This window comes from Hippichthys cyanospilos, chromosome 1, assembly GCF_059441005.1.
Source record: "Hippichthys cyanospilos isolate Australia breed blue-spotted pipefish chromosome 1, RoL_Hcya_1.0, whole genome shotgun sequence".
NCBI lineage: Eukaryota > Metazoa > Chordata > Actinopteri > Syngnathiformes > Syngnathidae > Hippichthys > Hippichthys cyanospilos.
The window spans coordinates 5,308,942-5,334,219 of record NC_142369.1 but is presented as its reverse complement, the minus strand read 5'-3'; the positions used below and the strand labels follow the sequence as shown (position 1 = coordinate 5,334,219).

Genomic DNA, 25,278 nt, shown 5'->3' with positions numbered 1-25,278 from the left:
TTCCAACAAAATGATCCCAACATGTAAGCTTTTAGATGACTAGTGAAGTGGTGGTTTGAGCCGAGACAAAGACATTTCAGTTTTTCTTTTTGGGAAGGGGGACTGGGTAGCAGGTGCCTATCCCAGCAACATGCAACATGTATAGAAAACTACAAATCTCCCCAACGTTATGCCGCCAGTGGTTTTTGGGGGGGGGTCTCCTGAGAAATGAGGGTTTTGCCTCATGCCAGTGATATATATATATATATATATATATATATATATATATATATATATATATATATATATATATATATATATATATATATATATATATATATATATATATATATATATATATATATATATTGCAAACGCGTTTTCAATACGCAGGTGACCAACTTACATTTTTTTGCAGCTCTGACATTCGCCATTTGTCAGAGCCCCACCTCCCCGCCGTCATCGTCGGTCCGTCATTTTTTTCAAGCCGGACGAAATTGCAATCGTAGGTGTGCCTGTGTATTTTTGCCCAACCTTCCGCCAACACTAGAGGGCAACATTTGACCTTTTTTCCTGGTCCATCATTCGTCAGGTGCTGGACAGCTGCAGCTACATTTACACTCTTTTTTTCTGTTTTACAACTTGCGTTTCAACTTAACACAATGTCTGCAGTTCTACAGTTACACTGCAAATGAAAAACAAAACAGTAATATAAGTGTAACACGAAAATAAAATCATGTAAGGGGTTTAGCCTTATCTATAATACCATCATGTTTGATATCCCACATTTGAAAAATGCAGGTGACAGGAGCGCAGTTAAAAATCATGTTCACTGCTTTACATGACATGGTGGATGTCCATTCTCAGCGATAACTTTCTGCCCTACAACTATCGAAGACGCTTTCATAAACATGTCTAAATTTCTGACAATTACAACGACGGATGAAAATTTCTATTCTGACATTTTTATTTCATCGTTTTTTTAGAGCATTCCGGCCATTCGTCGGTCGGTGTGCAAAACAGTCGTCAGTGCTGACCAAGTGCCCACCACTGTAAATACTGTTGTTTGTTCGTTCGTTTTGTATAATTGCATGTTCAAAATAAAGCTTTCATTCATTCATTCATTCAAGATGACCTTTCAGTCTCAGTGTAGAGCATGTTTTAAACAGCTGTCCAAAGCAGCAGCTGTGGTTGACGTGAACACAACTAAAATTGTCATTCACAAAAGGATACAGTGTTCTCTCTTTTTTCTCGGGTGATGGAGACCAGAAATCCCCAGCGATAAGCGAATTCCGCAAAGTAGAATTTGCCATTACCCCGCCCGATGTATGTACATAAATAAAGCATATGAAACGTCTTTACAAAATCATCACCTATGTTTCTTTTTCCATGCCCGGTAATCCCCTAAACGTAGTACGGAGGCCGGACAGATTTGTCTCTTTTTCGGCACAAACTTTATTTTCTTTTACAACACATTACACACAGTGCATCAAAGCATGGCGAGCGGGCACTAACTCTCTCCGCAGCCTTGAGCACTAACCGCCTGCTCAGCTCACATTCCCACAATGAAAGTTTTCTTAATGGGCTAGGCTCAGTCAGTGTTGTCATTAGTACCTCCTGCATCGCGCACTTGGACCCCCTGTAGGTCATCTCACTCACTAACGACCACACTTATGTAATGCCATGACTTGGAAACAAAATGATGAGCAGTGGTTTAGTATTAGGCAAAAGGGGCTTTCATTTGGGGCTGAACAAGATCCACCCGGGGATTCCACGTAACGCGTTGCAGCTCCGCTGCAGCTCCTGCACATCCGCGTCCACTGCGTGCGTCTATGGTCCACCGCGCTCCGCCATGCCGCGTCACACATTCCACGCGTGCGTGGGGATCATCAACTTGGGCAATAAAAAAAAAAAAAAAGAGCATTTCTAAACCTCCGGAAACGAACCAAGCTCTGTTTGTGGAAAGTTTGCTTGGCTGACATTTGATTGCATGCCTTAAAAAGGGGCTTCTCGGGTTTCCCAAGGCAACTGTAACATGGGTCCCATTCAGGGGGAAGCCGTCCTGAAACAGCACAAAACCACAGGACAGCGTGTGGTCAAATCTTTTTTTTTTTTCCCTCAGGGCGACGCTCGCTCTCTCCCTCTCCTGCCCGCACGTCAATCGAACGCCCCAACTCCGTATTCATTCAAAACAGAACACAAATGTAAATGTGTGGTCCACGTTCTTTTTCCTTGTTTGGTGCTTTCTGAACCGTGGAATTGACCACGGCGGACCAGATTTTTCAAGTCTTGCGTAAAGGTCACGGACCGCGGCGCAGCAAGGCAGCCGCTGCATGTGGAACGGCGCCCATTCAGGAACATGGCCGCGTTGTGCTGTGCACTCCGCGGTAGGGAGGGTTAGCAGAGGGCCGCAATGCATTACGTGGAATCCCCGCGGGACTATCAATAAGCCGTAAGACTACTTCAGCATCCACATCAGAACTGAGCGTGCCCACGTAATTGCAGAACATTGGGTAGGTGTGGCTGTAAAGTGACGGTCTTTTGGGGAAAAAAACCCAAAAACAAACCAAAAAAAACCCCGACACAAAGCGCTGAAACCACAATAAGTAACCACAAGTGGCAAGGGAACACCGTACACGTTATTTTTCTGAGGAGCGCGGGTGGAAGGTGAGGCTTTGGGCACGCCTACAGGCCACTACAGGTAGCTGATTTTAAAATGTGAAAAAGTAACACGCACAAAGACGGCAAGTGTGACGTCACGTTGCCATCAGCAAATCCTGACTTGAAATCCAACAAGCGAAAAGATTCATCTTTGGTAACGCTGAGTTTGCACACACCTTCCCGGCGTCAGTGCACGTCACTGCATGAGACACTTGTCCTTGTGTTGCGCGGCGTACTTCCTGCGCCGCTGCTCCAGGCCTCGTTCCAGGCGCTCTTCCTCCTCGGCGGCGCTGGAGACACAAGCGAAGCTGCGTTTCACACACGCATCCGCTTGGCCGTCACACCTGGAGCGGGCGTCCCGTCTCACCGTCTCTCTTTGGCGTCCATATCGTGGACCAGCTCGTCTCTCTGGTCCACCAGCGACACCAGCTCCTTCAGCAGCAGCTGCTCCCTCCGCTTGTGGGCCAGCGTCTTCTGCCACTCTGAACATCAAAGCTCCATGAGGACACACGGCGCCATCAAACGTCAACATCACAACTAGGGCGGGGCAATGTAACAATTTACTGAAAATGACAGAAATTTACAATAAAATTGATTTAAAATGACAGTATATATGTGATGCATTTTTACAAAACCGGGCTTATGTTATGTCAGCTTTGTCTGTTTCTTAGCTATGTACTATGTACTATATATATATACTATATATATATATATATATATATATATATATATACCCATGTACTAGATATCATTTGAAACCTTGAGGAATTATGTTAAAAATTATGGACATTCCTTTGATTTCATCTACGATATCATGATAAAATAAAATGTTAGTGAATGAAAACACAAATATAAAAACTATAAATGTATGGATAGTTATCATGCTACAAACCATTTTGATTGGTTAAAAGAAAAAAAAAATCTTGAGTTAGGTATTCAATCCTTAAAAGCACGTCCCAGATTGGTACAATCAACACGGCGGGGAGTTTTCAAGTGCGGTCGCGCCCCCAAAATGGGCATGCATGGAATTAATTTTTATCATGGGTTATTGACTCATTCACAGCTCTGATTTGTCATATGAAATAATCCACAAACTTTTTTTTTTTAAATTTTGATACAGCCCCTTTCATTTTTTAATAGTCACATTTTTGGACATATAATGCCCTTGGGGGGTAGAGGGTGCATACCAAAATATAAACTATATATTTATGGATTGATCTGATGCCACTAAACATTTTCAGTTGTTTAATGGGAAAAATAATTCATATTTTTCACAAATATGGTCTTTAAACTGATCTTTGTTGGATTCATTGCTTCGATTAAAACCATTCAACCGAAAAAAAAAAAGCCTCTATCACCCAGCCCCGTTGAACGACGGGACGGAACATTCCGACAAACCTTCCATTGCCATGATGTCTCGCAGCTCTTTGGTTAGCAGCTCAAATCTTCTTTCCAAATCCTGCTCCTCCAGCCTATCAGTCAGAGAGATTAAGCACAGAGTGGGTGCAGGGGAAAAAAAAACCCAGGAACAGCAGAGGTGGCAAGTCCAGGTCCAAAAAACCAAAACCCTGCCCCAGTTGAACCCGGATTTGCCACCTCTGCTAAGAAAATTGTCGTCGTCGTCGTCATCATCAAGAGGTCCCATCTGGAGATGTCTTACAAGAGCTGCAGGTAATCCTGCCGTCTAATCAAAGCGTTCTTCTTGTTGACCAGCGTGAACCATTCCTGAATCAGCCTTTCCTCCTCCACCTTGTCGCTGCCTGCGAAGCCAAGAGCCAATGGCAACAGGTGTCACGAGACCCACCGGAAAGAATCCTTTCCCGAACCGGTGAGGACTCATCACTTGTTTCCATGAGTTGTCGGAGCGTCCCCTCCACAACCGCGGCCCTGGTGTCGACGTGGTTTTGCTCGGCTTCCAGGGCTTCCATCTGACTTAGGACATACTGGCTGGGGTCCTGGATGCGAACGTGCACATGTCAAGCTTGCGCCGATGTAAGGGAAAGGTGTAAGCTCACCTGGCCTTCTCGGCTTCCCGCCTCGGTCGTAGTCGCCGTCGTCCCTGCAAAGCAAAACACCGATGAGCTGCGGCCATCGTTAGGAGCGTGCCGGTCGACGGACTGACCAGTTCTGAAACTTCCGCCGCCTTCGGGCTCCGCGACAGCCTGGGCAAATGGAAAGCGTCGCTTCAAAAGTTCGACAGAAGCCACAAAGCCGAAGAGTAAGGCGCGTCCTACCGCGGGCGTGTCCGCGTCCTCCTCGGACGCGCTCCTCCGCTGAGACCTGCGCTTCTTGACCAGATCCGCATCTTTCACGTGCGAGAAACCAATCTTGGACGGCAAATGAGTCCTGGGCGGCGCAACCGGTGACTGTGGGCCGCCGGCCGCCGTCGCCTGTGCTCGTTTGCTCCTGGGTGGCGGGACGACCTCCGCGTCACCTTGGCCGTTGGTCTCCAGACAGACAGCCTCCTCCTGAAGCTTCTGGGCGCAGAAGCGGACGGCGGCCTCGGGATCCTCTTGGTCCCGGCGCTCGGCCGTCAGCGCGTAGCTGGACTCGCCGGAGTCTTCCTCGATGTGAAGCACGCTCAGCTCCTGGCCCATGAAATGAGTGCGAATCTGGCTGAGGTAGGTCATGACGATGAGCCGATCGGGCACGGCCGGCATGACCATGTCTGAGGGCTCCATCAGCCTGGAAATGCCCAGCTCGGCGAAACCATCAAAAGCCTGACGAATCCAGAAAGAAAGATTGTCACACCGGTCTTTTAGAAGCTTATCTTTAAGCTCAAAGTAACTCTGAATCAAATATGAATCACCCTTTTATTGTTGTGCTTGATATCATAGGGATCCAACAACTCATAATTACTGGAGGAAAACAAAAAGGAAATTTGAATTTCGATCTTGATTATGGTGGCCACTGTGCGATTCATGCGATTTTGTCTGTCTTTGTGGCTGCTTACATGTTTTCTGGATGAAAGTGATGCAAAATGGCACAAAAAGCCAGGCCGTTCCTCCAGGAGGTGCTGAAGTTTGTGATTCTGACTCCCTTGTGACCTTGAGTGACCTCCTGGCACCACTCCAGCAGAGATTGGCTGGACGTCACCAATTTTGGACTCCCTGAAAGATTCTACCACAGGGAATTGAGATCAAAGACAACTCTCTAGGTTGCAGGTAGCTCAGATCCATTTTGGGCTCAACTTACTTCTGGAGATGCCAAAGCATTTTCAGGTTTTGTTGGAGTTGATATTTGGTGAAAACTAAGCGCTTGGGACTTACTTTGGTCCACAGGCAAACTGCTCCTATAAAAAAAAAAAAAAAGTGATATGTTTGCGAAGGGTACGCTTGTCTGGAGTTCCACACCATCGAACTAAAAAAAAAAGTATGAACTCAATGCCAAACGTGATGCGCAAGACTTTTTATTTTCTTGGACTGTTCTTACCCGTGTTCTTCTAAAACCTCAGCAGCAAAATCGCTAAAGTCGGCGGCTTCATTCTTGGGATCAGCCGATTTGGTGCTTCTGACAGGAAAGTGGTTATCCTGAACAGATATCACTGAGCACGCTGAGGACTTGTCCGTCTCGCTCGCGCCTGTCACGCTTCCGCCTTTGATCGACGCATCCGACAGCTTCTCTGCGTCTCTATTCTTGGCTGAGCAAGACAAATTGCCCTGATCACCGGAACTTTGGTCAACAATGACACCCCGCTCCCTGATTCCTTCTGATTCCCGCTCAGCTTCCGGCTTTCTCGGACACGAGTCGTTTTTTGCAAGACACGTGATGTCTGCGGGTGGCGTGTTTGTCAAAAGAATGGTGTGGAGATGCTTCTGGACTCGAGGCAGTGGAACGGAGTCCTTGTGGTCGCTGGCGTCGTGGCAGGAGGTGTCCGCTCTCGCGTCTGACAAGGAAGTAGAAACAGAGCCGGAAACTGCAGCATCATCTGAGAAGGAACCGCTAAGGCGCTTCTTGATTCTGGGTTTTGGTACAGGGAGGGTTGAGCTAGCGTCATCCGCTTGAATTCCGCTTTTCCTCAAGCGGACGTTCGACGCTTGCTCTTTCGAAATGCGGTCGGCTTCATGCAGCGGATGGCCAGCCCCACCTCCTGCACGGGCCTTGCCTTCACCGGTGCTTTTGCTCAGCCGGGGCTTCGGAACAGGCTGCGCTCTCATCCTAGTTTGCTTCAGACCAATCTTTTGGATAATTGACAAGGGAGCGTGTTGCTCAATAACATCCTCAAGTGGCACGGTTTGCAATGCCCCGCTTTCATGTTGTTCTGATTGGGAGTGGGACGGTCCTTGATCAGAAGCCTCGACTGCTGTTGTTGCATCTTCAGCGCAATTTTCAATTCTGTCAACGTCATCGGACCGCCGTTTGATGATTTGGATCCTTCTGCTTGCCGACGCAGCATGACATTTTTGTTGTTCAGTTTGTTGTTCCGCAGTGTCTTTTCTCAGAGTATCTCTTGTTCCCACATCAGGAGGGACACGATCCATTTTTTCCAGACTGACAGTTGTGTGTGGCGGACTAACCCTTGCATCTCCTTCAACAAGGACGCTGTGACATGAAGAGAGGGAATGGTCCTCCACAGGTTGCATGATCTCACAGGACGGAATATTGATGGAGGCATTGTCAGGAAGGACAGACAAGCTAACCAAATTCTGCTTGTGTTGCAAAATTGTGGCTTGTTCCAGTTGACCGTCTGGACGTGGTCTATCTTGCTGAGGGACTGGCACCCGAGCCTGCGCTTCAACCAAACAAAGATGCAGATCATTGAAGGCTTTGTCCGACAGGATCTCCGGATTTGCTTTGGCATCCATCAAGGTTTCCCTTATTGTTGGAGCCGGAGGAGTCGCATCAGCATTTACTAGTTTGGGACTTAAGGACAAGAAAAAAAAAAGATTCAGAACATTGTGTCCAGAGTCCACTTTGCACTTTCTTTGTTCTCCATGCAACACAAAAAGCAAAGACTGACACACTTCACCTCATGTCTAACAAAGTAGGTCAGCATTCATTTTACAACCCCAAACGACAACAAATTTCAAGAAAAACTCACCCAAGTTCAACTTTGGAAGAGCTTTCGAGCTCATGTTTGCCATTCTGATCCCTCGGAGGCAAGCTATCAACGCACACCGATGTTTTTGCAGAGCCCCCGTCACTTGGGTGACATGGATCGAGCAAATCTTCTCGCTCCTCCTTTTGAACCTCCAGTGGAGTCCCAGTGATGTCTGCTGCGCTCAGCGGTGGCCATTTCTTCATATTCACACAAAGAAGAAAGTTTTCATCGCTGTCTGAAGACAGCGGGGCCGCTTGCTGCTCTCCCAGGTGATTGTCCTCCGACAGAGCAAGAATCTCGCCCACGGTAGAGTCAATGTCCACGCAGAAGGGCAAATCTTCACATGAAATGCCAGTGTCCTCCGTCGGACGCAAAGCCGAGTCACCCTTTGGTTGTAGGTGGTTTCCACACGCCGATGACCCAGACGGTCCCAAAATGGATGCTACCGTTTCGTAACTGTACAAAAATGTTAGATTTCGGTCAGCAGGGGCTGAGAGGCAACGCCAAACAAATAAACATGCAATAAAGGTTCCGTTGGCTCTGAAAACAAGTGTCTCGCTTCACGAAGAGGAGAATGCCTATGCTTGCATGCTCTTCATTGCAAGTCACTTACCCCTTATGGAGGACACCCACAATGGTTTGGACTAGTCCAGGAATCTCTTCTGTCTGTGCTGATGGCAAACATTCGCTCTGTTTTTCAAGGAAGGTTCCCTCGAGATCCAGTAGTTCCCAACCTAAGACCGCATCGGCCTGTGATACGTTCCCATATTGCTTCCATGTTTGGGACTTCTCTGCTGCTGCTCCTTTAGTTACGCTGAAGATCCAAATTTAAGGTGGTTATGCACATAAATCATGCAGCACAATTTTGGATTGGACCTTTGATTCGGACATTCCACGTTAGGCTCACAGCATGACACATGCAACGGCTTCCTTCACTTACTCTTTTTCACATGGAGGCTCTGTGCTGTCACTTGTGGTGTTTATGCATTTCCCCTCTGTGACAGAAGCAAAGGGTGTCAAATTCACAGAAAGCAGCAGGTGACCCAACAACTACTTGTCAAAAAAGTCTCACCCGATCCAAACGCTGTGCATGTACTGTGAAAACACGAGCCAGCTTTTGCTTCATTCGTCAAACCGGGAGCCGACGACTCATTTGGTTCTTTCCACGTGGTACGCGGTGGTGAAATACTTGGCATTCCAGGAACTGTAGTCAGAAGCGCACACGATGGCTCTATCGATACCATGTGCTTAATTTCCTCATATTTGCGATGAAGGGATTCAGCAATGCACACCGTCTTCATCTTGCGGCGGTTCGAAAAGGGGGACTTGTCACAGGAGTCCTGCTTTTGTGCTTCCAAAGGTTGATAGCTAAGCATTCGGGCTGACGGCAAACCTGGCGCGCAGGAACTGCACGGAGCAGTTGAATATAAGCTGACAATATCTGCGGCTTTGTTGCCAACTTGAGCAGAGGGAAAGCCACAGAGTCGCGCCTTTTTGGGACACGACAACAAGATTTTTGCCATACTGCTCCCATTCTGTTTCTGCCCGGGAAGTGCTTGTACCGTCTCGGCCAAATTTTTCCGAGGTGTTCTCATCAAAGGATCGCTTTCATGGAGCCACTCTGCGTGTGCGCTCGGAGGAACGGATGCAAATCCTTGCATAGATGAGCGCCTTGGGCAGCAAGGCAACAGACGGATCATGTTAGCTTGGACCTTGGATGCGCTTTGAGGTGCTGAGGGAAGTCCGTGAATTTTGGTAGCTTCTGGACAGGAGGGTACCATGGCAACTATATTGTTTGCTTTGACGAGGATGACTGGCAAACTGGCAATCTTGAACTTTGGGTTCTTTTCAGGTTTGCGAATCAATGACCCCTGCTCAACAATCCATCCTTCCTTGTTGTCTTGAAGTGATGGCGTGCCAAGGACAGTAGAAACGGGAGGACACAAAGCAAGGAGATGGATCATGTTTGGGCCATAATGTATAACTTTGGGATGCGGGTTGCTTGCGACGCCAATCACACGCGAGGCTTTCGGACAAGCTGGGACATGAGCGTGCATGTTTTTCACTTTGTTTTTAGACTCATTCGTCACGTCCGGTATGAAGTCCCTGTTGGCTTTCTTCTTTTTCGGCAATGGATCGTTTGCCACCAGCCATCCGATGCGCTCACTTCCATCGAGTGATGCAGAGCCAGGTATGTTTGAAAGATGGGAGCAACATGCGTAAAGGCTTCGAATATTTGGTGCACAATATGCAGTAGTAGGGTTTGGATGCGTGGGGAATCCTGGTGTCAGTGCCACTTTCGGACAGGACGGTGCCAGGGAAGACATTGTCTTCATTGTCCTCTCATCTTTGTGAAAGCCTCCTATCGACGGCGTCTTCTTTACAGACGTTCTGGGCGCAAATGGTGCCATTGACTTGACTGTCCATTCACATATTCTATTTAGAGATGCAAAGCCAGGTATGCCTGATACTTTCGAGCATGATTTGGAAAGACTAAGCATACTGGGATCATGGAGATCACGAGTCATCCTCTGAACACAGGAACAGCCGTGAATGATGGATTCTCTTGGGCAACACTGAAGAAGAGAAATAGCTCCTTTCAGATCTTGGAGTGATTCGTTTTTCTCCAGTAGTAATTGAGGCCAAATTGGATTGCTTCTCTTCCATAAAGAGCGTGTCACACCAGTAACATCCCAGTCTTTGCTGCCGGCTTGGAGCAAAGATGGAAACCCGGCCATGCTGGAGGTGGCCGGGAGGGATGGGCGAAGGTGGAGGATACTTGATTGTTTGGTATCACGGTCAAGGATGCCACTGGCCAGTGAGCATGTCGCAGTCATGTCGCTCATGTCCGTCTTCATCTTCACTTCATCATCAGGGAAGGAAATTGTCAACAAAACTGATGAAAGTGGATTGGCCTTGTTGTCAGGGGGTTCTGGCGATGTCTTTGGCAGGTCCTCAACCGAACGGATCCTTTCTCGAGGATATTGCTCAAGCAACTGCTCCCTGGAGAAACATGCCCCTAGGTGTGCAAGCTGCACTGAAACCACGTTTTGATTTCTGAAAATCAGGGTAATACAAGTTGAAGTCCAGAAAAATAATTTGGGCAATTTACACTTCTTGCTTGGATGTTAGGAGCCAAAACCACACACATGGCATCAAGTGCACTTACTGTGAAGCATCTCAAACTGGAGTTAAAGCACGCAAAGCGAGACATGCCACTTTTGTCCACAGGCACATTCCCTGCACACAGACACCATCATACACACGGTATGGTGTCTTTTCAATTTGAGAAGGAAAAACCAAGATGATTTCTGGGCACACTTCAAAACATCCTCACATCCATTCCGGCAAATGTCAGTTCAGTCAACCTGAGTTTTGTGCAGAGTCAACGCATGCATGCCACGTCTGTTACTTTGCCAACCCACCTCTTGTCTGACAACGGCGTGTCGCTCATCAAATGTGCCATTTGGCCATCTGTGCTTCTTAAATATGATTTGAAAGTCACAATTAAAAAAAAAAAAACAACAATCTTCTGACAATCGATGTTATACCAAGAGCATTCGGTAACTCACCGTCCTTTAAAAGAAATTCCTTCTTCCTCAGAGGCCACCAACAAACCATCTTTGCCATCAATTGTCTCCAAGGGTGATGCCGTTTCACAATTTCCTTCATTCATCTCCCAACCGCATGCAATTGGCAAAAATATTGCACGTGATTGCACTAAGCGGTGTGAATTGATTGCCGGCAGTCCCGGCAGGGAAACCGTCCTTGGACAAGATGGCACCAGCTTTACCATATTCTCACGTTTCTCTTCTGTGTCTCCTATCCCGTCCAGTGGAAGCTGAAGCAGAAGGCGAGCTTTTAGTGTATCTTGATGAGGCGAGTGCAGCAACGTCCTCAACACTGGCCACAGCGATACGTTGTCCTCAAATCCTGACGCCGCTTTTGAGGGAAAACCAACAATGCTCGATTGTCTTGAGCAACACGGCAGCAACCGGACCATGCTCCCATCATTTTCTTCTTCCGCATCAACAGCTCGGAGTTGCACGGAGGCAGAAAATCCTTTGGGACAATACAGGGGGGTGCAGACCATCGCATTTCTATTCTGGAACGACATGTGGTCAAGTCTTGAAACAGGCTCAACCATGATCGACCTTGTGACCGGCTTCTCCCAAAGTGTCCCCCAGTCCACACGCCAACTCTGATATTCTCTTGAACTATCCTGTGCAGGTAAACCTGGAACTTGAGCATGTTTTGAGAACGTGGCCATGCAGTCGAGCATGTCAAGAGCATCTTTGGTCAGATTGTGTTTTTTGCCAACCTTGGAAGGAATTCCATGAATTTTTGAGTTTTTGGGGCACGGTGGCAACATGGACACCATTACTCGTAGGACTGTCTTCTCTGTCGAGTAAGTTTTGTACTTGTGTATTCTGGTCATTCTTCCTGGGTCCTCCAACGCTTTACTCCAGAGTGGCCTTCTGTCCACCTTCCATCCTGCTCGATCAGACCCACAGGGAAATCTGGAGCAGATCCCACTAACTCTGGAACGCCGCGGACATGTCCGGAACACATAAATCATATTTGCAATATCTTCCGACCGCTTGTGATATTTGACTGATGGGAAGCCAGGCGAGCGGGCTTGCGACGGACACGAGGACGCCATGCGTGCCATGTGACCGTGCCGGTCACAGTCGAGAGCAGCGGTATCTTTCAGACATTTTGTAACTGCAGACTTTGGTGATGCCTGTAGCAGAAAGCCGTCCTTCACCCACTGAGGTTCGCTCCAGTTTCCAGTTGGCATTCCAGGAACTGTCGATTTTGCGCAACCCGGCAAAAACGTCCGCGCAATCACTTCTTTTGCGCTTTCACTTAGTTTCTGTGCAGATGGAAACCCGGGATCTTTGGCCTTCTGAGGGTATGAGGGAGGAACATTTGCGCATCGGGTTACCAATGTCAAAGGTTTTGATGTCATGGGACAATCCTTCCCTAAATGTTTGTCTACTGAAAGACAAGCGCATTTCGCCAACTCTCTCCAAAAATCACTCGCATCACAAACTGGATCCTGAGACGGTAAACCAATAACGTTGTGTTTTTTTGGACAAGTACCCAAAATGTTGGCCATGTCGGCATTTGGGGCTACAGCAGGAGGTAAACCAGAAGTGGAAGCTTCCTGTGAACAATAAGTCGGGTTATGATCCTCGTTCTCATTTCTGGTGGCATCAACCAAATCAGTTTGAGGTCTCGCTGGCCTGCAAGGAAAAGCGCTCCTCAAACTCAGCCAGCCGTTGTCTTGTGTCATGTGTCCAAGGTTTTGCCTGAAAGGCATGCCTGCAATTGCTGCATGTTCAACCCATGCGGCGGGAAGTCCGGCCTGACTTGAAGCTTCCTTGAACGCCGCACAGGGAAAGCCAGCAAGACTTGTGCTGTTCGAAGAAGTCGGCCAGATGTGTTGGCTCATACCGGTGGCACTGAGCGCTTGCTGTTCGACGCGACGCAGATGGGAACTGACGGGTGAGGGCAATTTTTCAGCGTGTAAGGACGGGAAGAAGGCGCTGGCGTGATCAGGATCGACTTGTGACCTATGCCAAGCTGGCATGCCAGGCGCATTTGAATGTTGAGGACAAGCAGGGTTGAGCTGTATCATACTGGGCTCCTTGGTTGTCTGCTCGGGCTGCAATTTGAGCGAAGAATTGGCTTTAGTGTCTTCTGAAGACAGTGGAGCGAAGAATTTGAGCGAAGAATTGGCTTTAGTGTCTTCTGAAGACAGTGGAGCAAGTTTTGCTGTGGCGGTGTAGATGTGCACCTTATGTGCGCTTTGGGGAAGAATCTCAGCAGCTCGAACTTTTTCACATCCTACTACGTGTGTCGACGCAGCATTAGCTTCCACTTGTGGTAACATGTCGGTTGCTGGCTGTTGCCCTGAGACGAACCCAAACTGGGAGTCTAATCCTGAAGAAATGCACCGTACTTGACTATCTGCCACAGCCATCAAAGCAGGAGCTTTGATTTTGCTTCTGGCCATTTCTTCTGAATAGTCTTCAGCTATGTTTTCCACCAGCCCTGACGTGAAAGTGTGTGTGTCCATTGTGTCGTTTGTCACTGCTGCAGTCTCGCACACAGTTCTGAAGGGGGCGGGACGGCAAAAGAGGCGGGTGTCAGAAAAACTACGACTGGGTCCGGCGAGTTCTAAAATTGAGCGCTTGACTTTGATTTTCACTTACCTGAAGGCTTCCTTTCTACGCCCCCCTCCTATTTCCTCTTTGCTGGCTGTGTCTGCGGCCAATTGAGGAAAGTGCAACATGCGGGTCTGAAAATTTGCGGTGTGTTCCGGACCGGCTGAAAACGGGGCCACGGGCTGAGCAGGTGGCTCTTTAGCAACCGGACTGCCTAACTGAATGGACATTTTGGACAAGTGGCTTTGCGGTTTGACAAAAGACGTTGTTTGATCCAGCTGCACTTTGGGCATCTCAAAATATTTGAGATCTTGAGCTGAAGGTGCTCCGGGACTAAAGGGCAGAAGAGAGGCCATGCTCTCGGGTCTGAAGGACAAACAAATACAAATCCACCAATGAGGGAAGGATGCAGAGAAACCGTGTAGGGATGATGTTGAATATAAAAAGCTACCGTTTGCTACCGTTTTAACCCCTGAGTATCTGGGGATTTTTCACTAACCTGGCATTATTATCCAACTTGGGCTGACTTTGAATGGATCATAACATCGTCAAATATAAATATATTTTTGTTTTCAACTCCTCAAAATGTTACATCACTGGACTGCATCAGGCATACCCACACAAATGTATACTTACATATAAGTGTATTCCGAGGCCCTTTTGTTTCAGAAGAATTTTCATTTTGTGAGAATTTTTTTAAGCTATTTAACGCTGCAGATGGGTATATGCAGACAGAACGTTAAACATTGCATAAAATAAAACACTTCCCCGCATCGAAATAACATTTAGTTCTTGGATAGAAGCCTTTTGTCACCTACAAGTCCCACAAAGCATAGCATGACCTTTGCATCATGGGAGTCAGGCTAAGCATCCCAATAAAATCATTGAAAGGCTTGCAAATGTCAAAAGTTGTCTGCTGGCGCCCCACGGTGACTTTGGGGTCTCAACCCAAAAATTTCAATTATACCCTGTTCGTGAGTTGTGTTGAAAGGATTCATGCAAAAATTGGGAGACATGCACGATAAAACATTGAGTTTTCAATATGTCAAAAACTGACAATAATTTCAATTTTCAATGGCAGTAAATGAGCCCGACATGGACTAAATTTGACATATGCAGGGTGTACCTCTTGACCTGTCATTTGCTAGCATTTAGAAAGAACGGCAGGGCAGCATTTTGAAAGTTGACATGTTTTGACAATCTATGCAATACTGTATATTAGCCTCTCTGGGTTTTTTGTATGTTTTTTCTTTGATATCACACATCAAAACGATCTAAAAGCCAGATTTGAGTCCAAATTTCCCCCGGCGATGAAGCAAAACCCCAATTAACCAAAGGCTCTATAATTGTAATGAGGAAAATACAGAAACTTGAGGTTTAAAGAACGGGAGCTCACCCTGCTGATGCTTTGACAATTTGGACTCCGAATGATGCCACGTCCTGGCCATCGACCACTTTGGCATCAGGACCTGAACATAATAAAAGCGAACATGTATTTTTTTTTTTCCGTAATTGCCTGACTAAACGCAGCCCCTTTTTTGCACAAAAGCTCACTTGTGGGTGTGGCACACTGCTGCTCCTCTTCACTGAGTGTGCTCAACTGCCGATGGAACTCTGCGAGGAAAGCAAAAGAAGCATCAAAAGAAATTAGGATGTTTGTATGCCGACGGCAGAGGTTTGTGACCTTTTTCCGCGGTGAAAAGAGCGAGTTGAGCAGAGCGCTTCGGGAGATACCTGCGGGTTGCCCGCTCAGGGAGTCTGTGTGTGAGAAAGAAGCCTGAGGAGGAGGAAGAGAAGAGAGAGGGCCCGTGGAGGGACGCGAGAGGCTTTGGGTGAGGGAGGCGGCTGCGGATCCAGAAGCGCCCATCTGTTGCTGCGCAGGAGGAGGAGGGCCTACAGGCAGGCAGGATGAAGCTGACAGCACGACGGAAAGACGGGAAGGAAGAGGGCAAAGAGAGGCGGGGAATTTCATGACAACCAACATAAAGCTGGCTTGATAAAAAGATTAGAGTAAGCTCGCTTATCTGACTAATTTACTGCGAAACAGTTCAACAAATAAACACAGTTTTACCACCAAGGCGTTGTCGCAACAGCAGAATTTTGAGTGGGGGCTGGGCAACACATCAAATGATTCGATTCATTTGCAATTTTAAAAATGGAAGATTTAAAAACGAGCAAAATCACGGAAGCGAGGTTACACTTCTATTAATGTGTTGTGTTTGAATTGAAGTGTAACTCTAGAACCGGAGACACGGTGTTAACTTTAAGTGGGCCATAGCGCTCCAGTCCTAAGTAAGGGTGTTTGGATTTCGATTGGAAAGCGTGACAAAAACACAACGGAAAAAAACGAAGAGACATCGAGTAGCATTACAGGGTATGTCTACTCTGGGCCTTTTGTGTCGCCCGGCCTCATCCGCAGATGGACGGAGGAACTTTGGCGAGAGGGCGGGCTGTGCCAGAGGGGCTTGACATTTTGGGGGCCTCCATTCGCTCTGCCAGGAAGCTGAGCAAAGACAGAGAAGAGAGAAGAGAAGCAAGGGGGGGAAAGGGATGTCGGCCCAACCTGCGCCGTCCCTGTACCTGTCTCGCCGGCACCGGGGAGACTGCTGGGTCTGGTCAGCGCCGTTTCAGCCTTTGTGGGAGGCAAAGGAGGCCAGGAGCTGAACGCGGCTGAGGAGGAGGCCACAGCAGCCAAGAAATGGGAGGAAGAGAGACAGACTTTAGGAGTCAAAGGCGCAAAAGGACAGGACATGTCCGCGAGCGTACCTGCGTGCGAGCTCGCCGTCACGGGAGGTGAAGGACAGAGGACTTTGAAAGATGTGAAGGTGGGGAGAGCCGGAGCTTCTCCTCCAGCGGGAGCCCCTCTGGCAGCTGAGACCAGTTTTGGTCGCAGATGCACACGAGACAGAAAGAAAGCAAAGCCTTGGCGTTAGCGAACCACCACATCTAAGCTAACTTCCTAGCCAACACCAAGTCCCCTTATGGGTCTTGAATTTGGCCAAAACTTTGTGAGCAAGGTGTCTAGCGGAGGGTGACCGGACGTGCCACTATTATATTATATTAGTATTGTTTGTTCGATTATGGGATGTAATCTGCTCGGGGAAGTGGACAGAATAAGAATTTCATTCATTCATTCCAAGAATTGGAAAAACATGGGCTTGAAATGACCAAAAATGACATTTTGACTGCAAAGTCCATACTCGCTTCAAGTGATTCTGGTACTCTTGTACTATTTTCTCTTGCAAAAAAAAACAAAAAACTTTTACACTGTTGTAGGTGTTGTTACAGACCTTAGTATGTGCTTGATTCTTAGTAGGCTTAATTTTTTTCATTGTTTTGCACTTAGCAAGTAAGTCAGCTGTGTTGCCTTTTGTGCCAAGTTTTTGCCATGGTTATCATGGACTTTATTTGTCTCAGTTTATTATTTGTAAGTATCAAGCCTTCGAACCTTGCTCGTATACTGCTTGTTTAAAAAAAAAAGTGCAATAAATGGACAAGTTTGACCAGACATGATGAATAATTGTGACTTCAACATTGAGCAAAATAATCGTGATCATTATTTTGGACATGATTGTGCAGCCGTCCTAGTTCAGTCCTTTTTTGGGTTATTTTGAACCAAAGTGGGCGAAATTGAACAACACGGGCACGCCGCCAGGACCGAGTAAAGAAGATTGGCAGATGTGTTGAACTGTCGGCCAAGATAGCAATTAGCTTCAGCTAAGCTCGTGAACGCAGTTAGCAAATTTCCAGCTGAATTGTAATGTCCCAGTTTGCAGTTGCGCAGATATGTTCACCCTGCCTGAGCACGATACCTGATCCAGAACCGGGCTGGAAAATTTTGGGAAGTGCGGGAGGATGGGCTTGCGCGAAGGCTGGCACCGAGTAGGCATTGGGGAAGGCTTGGGCCTGCCGGCCCGGCGTCGGCGCGTCCGGGTATCGTCGTTGGCCGACAACGGGCAGAGACGAGGCCGAGATGGAAGCGCAAAGGTCCGGGGAGCCTTTTGCGTCCATCTCGGCGCTTGCTGGGCGGGGGAGATGATAATGGAGCATGAGTGAAGGCAAACGTACACTTGAGCGTGAGTGAGGAGTGCGAAGCAGCATTTGCGGCTATGGATTTGAGCTGTTATACTATTTAGGACGGATCGGGTCGCCGGCCTCCAAGCCAGGTCGTGAATTTGCGCCGCGGAAGGCTCGGCTGCTGACGGACATCACACACACGACAGGAAAAGTGGAGACGGGAACATGAAGCGAAAGATGAATGAAAAAGAGGACACGAAAGGCGGGCCTTTTGAGTTCACGTCGGGCGACTTTGCTTTGCGGAAGGCGCGTGCCTTACCGGCGACGGGCGCGGCCTGCCCGGATCCGAAGACGGCCCTCCGCTCTTCCCCGGCTTCGTCGTCGCTGTCGTTAAAATCGTCCAGGTTGCCCACGTCGCTCTGCTTGAAACTCATCAGGCTGGCCAAGCTCTGCATGTCCTCGTCGCTACGGCCACAAAGAGAGTCGGCGGGGCGGCGCCGGCAACGACGCGGCGCCGGCAACGACGCGGCGCCGGCAACGACGCGGCGGACTTTGCCAACTCACGTGGCTTTTCCCTCCTTGAGGAAGACGCAGGACAGGCTGAGCCGGAGCGTGGCCTCTTTCACTTTGACCGAAAGCGCTTTGAGCTTGAGCGTCAGCTGGTATTGCGCCGGCGTGGCGCCGGCGTACTTCTTCAAGTTGACCTCGGCCGAGGCCAGCACCTTCCTTCGCCCCTTCGTCTCCTGGACGGGAAGGAGACGCTCGGGTCCTGCGCCGGGGATCCGCTCTGGACTAGGCACGGGCCGACGGCCGGCTTGACGCGTTCAGTCCAGGTTTCGATAACCGCTAACACAGTTCTTTTTTTTTTTTTTTCAATCTTACAAAGGGGGCGCTGAAACAGGGCACAATCTGATTGGCTACTTCAAAAGCTGCTTGTTTGAAAAAAAAAGATCTCACTCCCTATTTTTTTTTTTTTTTACCTTCTTGGCATGTGTGTACCCCAGTTGGTACTTGAAGAAACTCCAGGGGGGACTTGCGATTTTAAATGAAACAAACGAACTTTCAGAAATCCATAATAAATACTTATTGAATTTATTAAATGTTTTAGGAAAATATAAATTCATCAAAGAAATGTTATGTTGAGTAGATTATTCACTTTCATTATTTTAAAAACGCAGATTTTCCCCATGCTGGAATGGTTTGACCCAACTTGTCACGTGCCACTTCTCATTACCTGTCAAGCTAATGATTTATTTTTGTGCACTTCTTTTTCCAAAAGTCTCTTTAAGTTGAATATTTTTCCGTGGAAAAATATTTGTTTCAAATTATTTCATTTTGAGCGCCGCTCTTAACACTTTATGTTGAGAATTTTTCAGTGGACAAATATGTATTAATAGTTAAGTTAATGATTTATTTTTGTGAACTACCATTGTTAAATATATTTGTGATCTACTATAACCCCAAAAGAGGATTTCTCTGTGGACAAATACTGTATTTATTTATAATGATTTCTTTTTGAGAACGTGTCCGACGCTTCATGTTGATTATTTCGTTTGTGGACAAATATTTATTAATAATTAAGTTATTTCTTTTTCATAACAGATCTCTTCTATGATCCAAACAAGGACACTTTCTGTTGATAATTTTTTTGCGGACCAATACAAATGAACTTTGAAAGGTTCTAAAGTTTATTAAATCGGACGCTGATGGCACGTTTTACCTATTTATTTTTTACCCCAAAATGCTTTGCACTGCTAGGGGGTACTCGGCAGAAAACATATTTCAGCGGGGGAAAAGAAGTTGAGAAGCATCGTCCCAATGGACTAAATATTCCAAATTTTGTTTCAAAACCAAATAGATTGGTTAGCCGTGCAATATTTTTATCACGCCGTCAGACTCCATCATCGGCCCGTGCCTACTTTTGACCGAGACTTACATTTTCGATGACGAAGGTCCAATCTTTGTCCTCAAACTCCTCGGCGGCGGGCTCCTATTGACGGAAAGACAGCCGTAAAGCCCAAAAGCGGAGATTGAGGCCCGGCTCGCGAGTCCCACCTTGAAGAGCGTGACGGTGATATCCAAGGTTTCGGGGACGTGCCAGAGAACCAGACCTCTGTAGGGGTTCTGAATCCCCGGCTGCCAGCTGTGGAGCTGCAAGTCGACGCGATGGAGCTTTTGCTTGGCTTGCAAAGAGGCAAACGCGCGGCAAATGCGGCAAATTCTTTTCCCACCTTGGTGCTGTGACGTCTGCTTCTTCGGATCCACACCACCCTCAGCTTGTCCGGTTGCCTGCCGCGCATCACACGCGTGACCCGTGACTAGTGTTGGGACTAACGCGTTCCAAAAATCATGTCATTCCTCTAACGCAGTGGTTCTTAACCTGGGTTCGATCGAACCCTAGGGGTTCGGTGAGTCGGTCTCAGGGGTTCGGTGGAGCCTCCGCCGCAGAGGTCCACCCCTCAGTCTAGTCTGCGGTTAGTGGGCACAGTCATTGAAAGCGTCCCGCTCTGAGATTTCCTACCGGTCCGCTTTGAGGTCGCTGGTTTATGCAACAGAGTGCAACCTCCCTATCAGACCGCTTCGAGAGGGCTGAATTTGTGTCTGAGTGAGAATCCCTACCGGTCTGCTTTGAGAGAGCTGGATAAGCAGCAGAGCGAGAACTCCTTCTCAGTCGGGACCACACACCGGAATTAGCCCGTGCGCCAGAAAAAAAAAAAATAATATTTTATTTTTTACTATAGAAGGATTCGGTGAATGAGCATATGAAACTGGTGGGGTTCGGCGCCTCCAACAAGGTTATGAACCACTGCTCTAGTGCATTACTTTTTGCTGGAACACGCTATTGTAATATACAGTATTGTATACAAGCAGTGTTGGGCAAGTTACTTCCAAACTGTAATGCATCATTTATGACTTGTTACTGTCATTTCTGAGTCATGTGTTCCATTACAATGTTACTGTATTTGAAACGTAATAATGCATTGCACTACTTAGGGCTGCATGATTATGGCCAAAATAATAATCACCATTATTTTGGTCGATATTGAAATCACGATTATTCATCATGTTTGCTCAAACATGTCTATTTTTTTTAAACAAGCAGTATATAAACAAGGCTTCAGGGCTTGATACTGTACTCATATAAATAATAATAAACTAAAAACAAATAAATCAATTAAATAATGAAACTAAATTGACCGTAGAAATGGCAAAAACATGGCACACAGAGCAACACGGCTAACCTACTTGCTGAGTGCAAACCAATGAAAAAAATGAGGCCTCCTTAGAACCAAGCTCATTATTTACTTTGAAGAACATTTTAATCAATTAGCAGTCAAAACGTCATTTTCAGTCCTTTCAAACCAAATTTATTCCAATTTTTGCTAATCAGAATTTTCAAAATAGGTCTCAATTGACAGCTAGCAATATAAATATTAGGATTCTGGTGAGAAACTCCATTTCACACCGGTAAATAATTGATGAGGGAGAGACAAGCAGAGGCTTTTGTCATGCAAACAATACAAAACAGATTAAATGATTTGTACTGTTTTTATGCTTAAGACAACCTTCCACTGGATGTGTAACCAGCTCCATTTAGAGTGGCAAATCCATATTAAAAATGCAAAAATACACAAGTCATGCAATAATAGTGTAATGCATTACATTTCAAATACAGTAATATCGCCACGTAACTAATGACTTTGAAATAAGTAATAAGTCATAAATAATGCATTAGAGTTTGGAAGTAACTTGCCCAACACTGCCGGTGACAGGGAAGGCGTTCGGGTGGGGACCGCTTGACAGGCGCTCACGTCAGCATGGCACGAAAATGACCACAAGGTGGCGCAAGAGCGAATTTTAAGCATTAGTCTCCTTTTTAGGGCTGTCGTTATAGAATCCTGGAATCCAATATTCTATCGATTGTTTACCGATTATCGTTAATTACTTTGGTTGGTTCAGGGATTACTAAAAAAGCAAGTAAACCACAACGAAGCCATATTACACAAGAAGGATTGACCATTTGCAGAACTGGGCAGCAGCAAATAAAAGTCAAATGTCACCCTCTAGTGGTGGTGGAAGGTTGAGCAAAATTACTCCGACGGACCACAATTACAATTTTGTCTGGCTTGAAAAAAACGACAGGCGGACAATGACGGAAAGGGGAAAAAAAAGGTACGTTTCCCACCTCTGGTCAATTATTTGATTTGATGACATTGATTAGCTGTCGATAATCCCTGAATTTTGACCGCACGACTCCATCTAAAGAAAACACCGCGAAGGTGTCGCCTGCCTTTCTATTTGTTCTGAAGCCATTCATTCACATGACATGTTGTCCGATGACCCAGAGCTCAACTAGCAAGTTGTGTCATCGGGCCAGGGCCGAAACTTGTGACTATGACAAGGCGGCCGGCGGCGCAAGGCGAGCAGCGATGCTTGGCGCTTTGCACGACTGTGTCACCGCATAACTCCACCCAAAATAGACTCTCACCCTTGCGGGGATTTAACAGCAAAAGCCATCCGACACCTGCTGCGCACTCTTAGCTAGCGCTGACCGCATGATGCAGCAACATTTACCAGGCAGACCACTACAAGGAAATACAGATCCAGGATCACCGATACCAGCACCCAAACACATGACATAAGTTTCCAACGACAAGCTGCTACTTTTTACTCATGCGTTGAACCCTGCGCCTTATAGTCCGGTGCGATTTATATGCTGTTTCTTACCGCCGGGGAGCAATCTCCCGGTAAACAAAGGGGGACAGAAGAAGACGCTATCAAAGAATCAATTTTGACTTTAGGCTGCTGTTATACTTGCCACAAGGGGGCACTCCCCACTAGTAAACCAATACGTGTTACTGTTGTGTTGGTGCAGTATTGGAACAATCTGAGTGTTTCTCAATGAGGGCTTCTCAAATATATTTTGCTAAGCCCCACTCCTCCCCCACCCACACACACACACACACACACACACACTTGACGCGCTAAAATAAGTCAAAAATCTAAAAATTAAAACCGTATTATTTTTCGAACTATAAGCCGCAACTTTTTTCTCATGATTTGAGACCTGCGGCTTATAGTCCAGTACAACTTATCTGCACTTTTTTTTTTTTTTTTAGCTACCAGGAGATAATCCAGCCTTATCTGTTCAAGGTGACAATTTAAGGAAAATCTATGAAACGGAACTGAGAAGATGAGAAGACTCAATGGCTGTGCTGAAATAGAGTTAAAAATTTTAAAAAATATGTCTAAATTGAATGAGTTCTTGTGAAAAGGTTTGTGACATGTACTATATATATATATATATATATATATATATATATATATATATATATATATATATATATATATATATATATACATATGTTCACTAAAATAATAAATCAATTAAAAAGGGAGACAGAAGAAGACAATATCAATTATTGATTTTGAGTTTGAACTGTTATTTAACTCTGCACTATTCTGTCGGTGTTATGTTGAAAATATTCATTCATCCATCCATTTTCTACAAATATTTTAGTGCTAAACATGCTGGAATGTTCAATCTGTCACTGCATAGGTCACTACAATGCTGCTCTGCTATTGGTTGGCGTCACTAAAATGGTGACACGCTAAAGACTTGCTCTAGTGTGAGTGCTTACAATATCATATTTGTTGTGCATTTTAGTGCTTCATTCAAACAATTATTGATTAGCCATGGGTCTGAAGATTGCTCGCGATGTTAAAGGGAGATGTAAAACGATGATTAATATAGACACCAAGCTGGAGATAATCAAGAAATATGAAGAAGGCTAGGTAAGGTTTAGTTACTGGTAGGGAATATAGCATATATAAAATTTCATTTGTTCTGTATATATTTTTATTTATGGTGTTATTTGATTATATACATGTATATTATATATAAATAATACTTACTATAATATTTTGTTACAAATTTTTAATATGCATATCCTATTTTTATGTTTCTACCTGGGGTTTATATTAGTTAATTACCATAGGTTTCAATGGTCCGCCACACAACGATTTCGCCTAATGATCCCAACTCCGGAACTGATTACTTTCGTATTACTTTCGTATTGCGGGAGTCCACTGCATACCTAAACCTGTAGCCTTTTTAACTTTAGAAAAGGAGGAAAAAGCAATAAAAATAAACTTTCAACAATTATTTTTTCCCAGCGTCTATTACCATTCAGGCTTAACAAACAAATAAAATAAACAAGTGCATAAAAATGCCTGAAAAAAAAGATGGTCTTATTTTATTGTAATTACACTTCCCCGGAGATGCGCTGGTCTAAAGTTTGGAGATCTCCGGTTTATCGCAGCCATATCTACCGTGTCAGTATCGCAACCGCCTCGCTTATCAGCATCACCAAGACCCGGAAGTCAAAGGGGCGTGGACTCGCCTCCCAAAACAAGCCTTAACAAGTAGCAACGGTCGTAAAAAGGGCACCGTTTACAGAATTGCGTGGTCGAGCAAAAGTGAGGAACATTTTTCAAGTTTGCATTCGAGAAAAGTGTCTCTCTCTCTCCGCTTGTTGGCCAACGGCCACTCGAAAGGCGGACGTTGGCCGAGCCGTCCAGGAGACGGTCCGAGTGCGAGCCGCCGTCACTCACCATTTGCTCGAGCTTTCCAGCAGCAGTTGCTCGAAGGTGGCGGCGAAGTGAAACTTGGACGCCCGCTTCCCCACGCGCTGGAGTCGCTTCCAAACCGAAGTCATGTCCACTGCCGCTGTCGACGACGCTCCGGCGGACCTGCCGATATCGGCTGACGGCCGGCCGGCCGGCAGCACCTGTCCCGACGAGCTCTCGCGAGTCGCGCCCGCTTCTGCTGCGTATTCAGCTCACCGCCCTCTCGCTAGTAGCCCCTGGCGTCAAGTCGCGCCAACAAGCACGAACAGGAAGTCGTCGAGCAGTCGTGGCTTTCGCCAACTGAAGCAAAGTACCAAAATAAAAGGTATAGCTCAATGGCGGACGGGGGTTAAATGTTTTGACACCGCCAGCACGCATTTCTTTCTTCCTTGCTGAATCGTTTCTTTGGTGTATTGTGGAGTTATGCCAATCATCGGAAATCAGAAATTCCAATCTATCGACTGGAATTTTCTGATTGCGTTAACCGTCAGGGAGCGCGCGCTCTGCTGGGTACATATGGTACTGCTCCTTCTCACTCATTTCAACGTAGAGAACCCAGCGTCCTGCTGACTTGAAACAACGGAAACTGTAAAATACGCGTCAAAATCTCTAGCTCTTTTTCAGTGGGCGCGGTTAAACGTTCGGCCCCAGCCATAGCCAAATAAAATATATATTTTCAAAATGTTATTGGGCAGCCTTCTCCAAACTTGTTCTGTGATTGGTTTGCAACCTGTCCGTTGGGACCGCGTCAAAATCTCTAGCTCTTTTTCAGTGGGC

The 25,278-nt window shown here is 46.4% G+C and overlaps 2 protein-coding genes across 2 annotated transcripts; both read right to left on the bottom strand.

Moving 5' to 3' along the window:
- Positions 1-484: 484 nt before the first annotated feature.
- LOC148428765 (uncharacterized) lies at positions 485-24,743 on the bottom strand. Its single transcript, XM_088408140.1, has 31 exons — positions 24,487-24,743; positions 20,103-20,160; positions 19,927-20,022; positions 19,808-19,861; positions 18,436-18,614; positions 18,191-18,336; positions 17,984-18,052; positions 17,667-17,876; positions 16,621-16,725; positions 16,435-16,524; positions 16,226-16,357; positions 15,589-15,768; positions 15,409-15,468; positions 15,251-15,323; positions 11,107-11,163; positions 8,754-10,738; positions 8,622-8,676; positions 8,295-8,495; positions 7,682-8,137; positions 6,073-7,503; positions 5,836-5,932; positions 5,594-5,760; positions 5,450-5,498; positions 4,875-5,360; positions 4,763-4,802; positions 4,656-4,699; positions 4,484-4,595; positions 4,301-4,400; positions 4,039-4,112; positions 3,008-3,122; positions 485-2,930 (listed from the first exon to the last, which is right to left on the bottom strand). The coding sequence occupies exons 1-31, from the start codon at positions 24,588-24,590 to the stop codon at positions 2,837-2,839; spliced, it is 7,119 nt and encodes a 2,372-aa protein (XP_088264266.1). The 5' UTR covers positions 24,591-24,743; the 3' UTR covers positions 485-2,836.
- Positions 12,142-14,278, bottom strand: LOC148428766 (uncharacterized). Its single transcript, XM_088408054.1, has 3 exons — positions 13,903-14,278; positions 12,280-13,803; positions 12,142-12,175 (listed from the first exon to the last, which is right to left on the bottom strand). The coding sequence occupies exons 1-3, from the start codon at positions 14,208-14,210 to the stop codon at positions 12,142-12,144; spliced, it is 1,866 nt and encodes a 621-aa protein (XP_088264180.1). The 5' UTR covers positions 14,211-14,278.
- Positions 24,744-25,278: the final 535 nt, after the last annotated feature.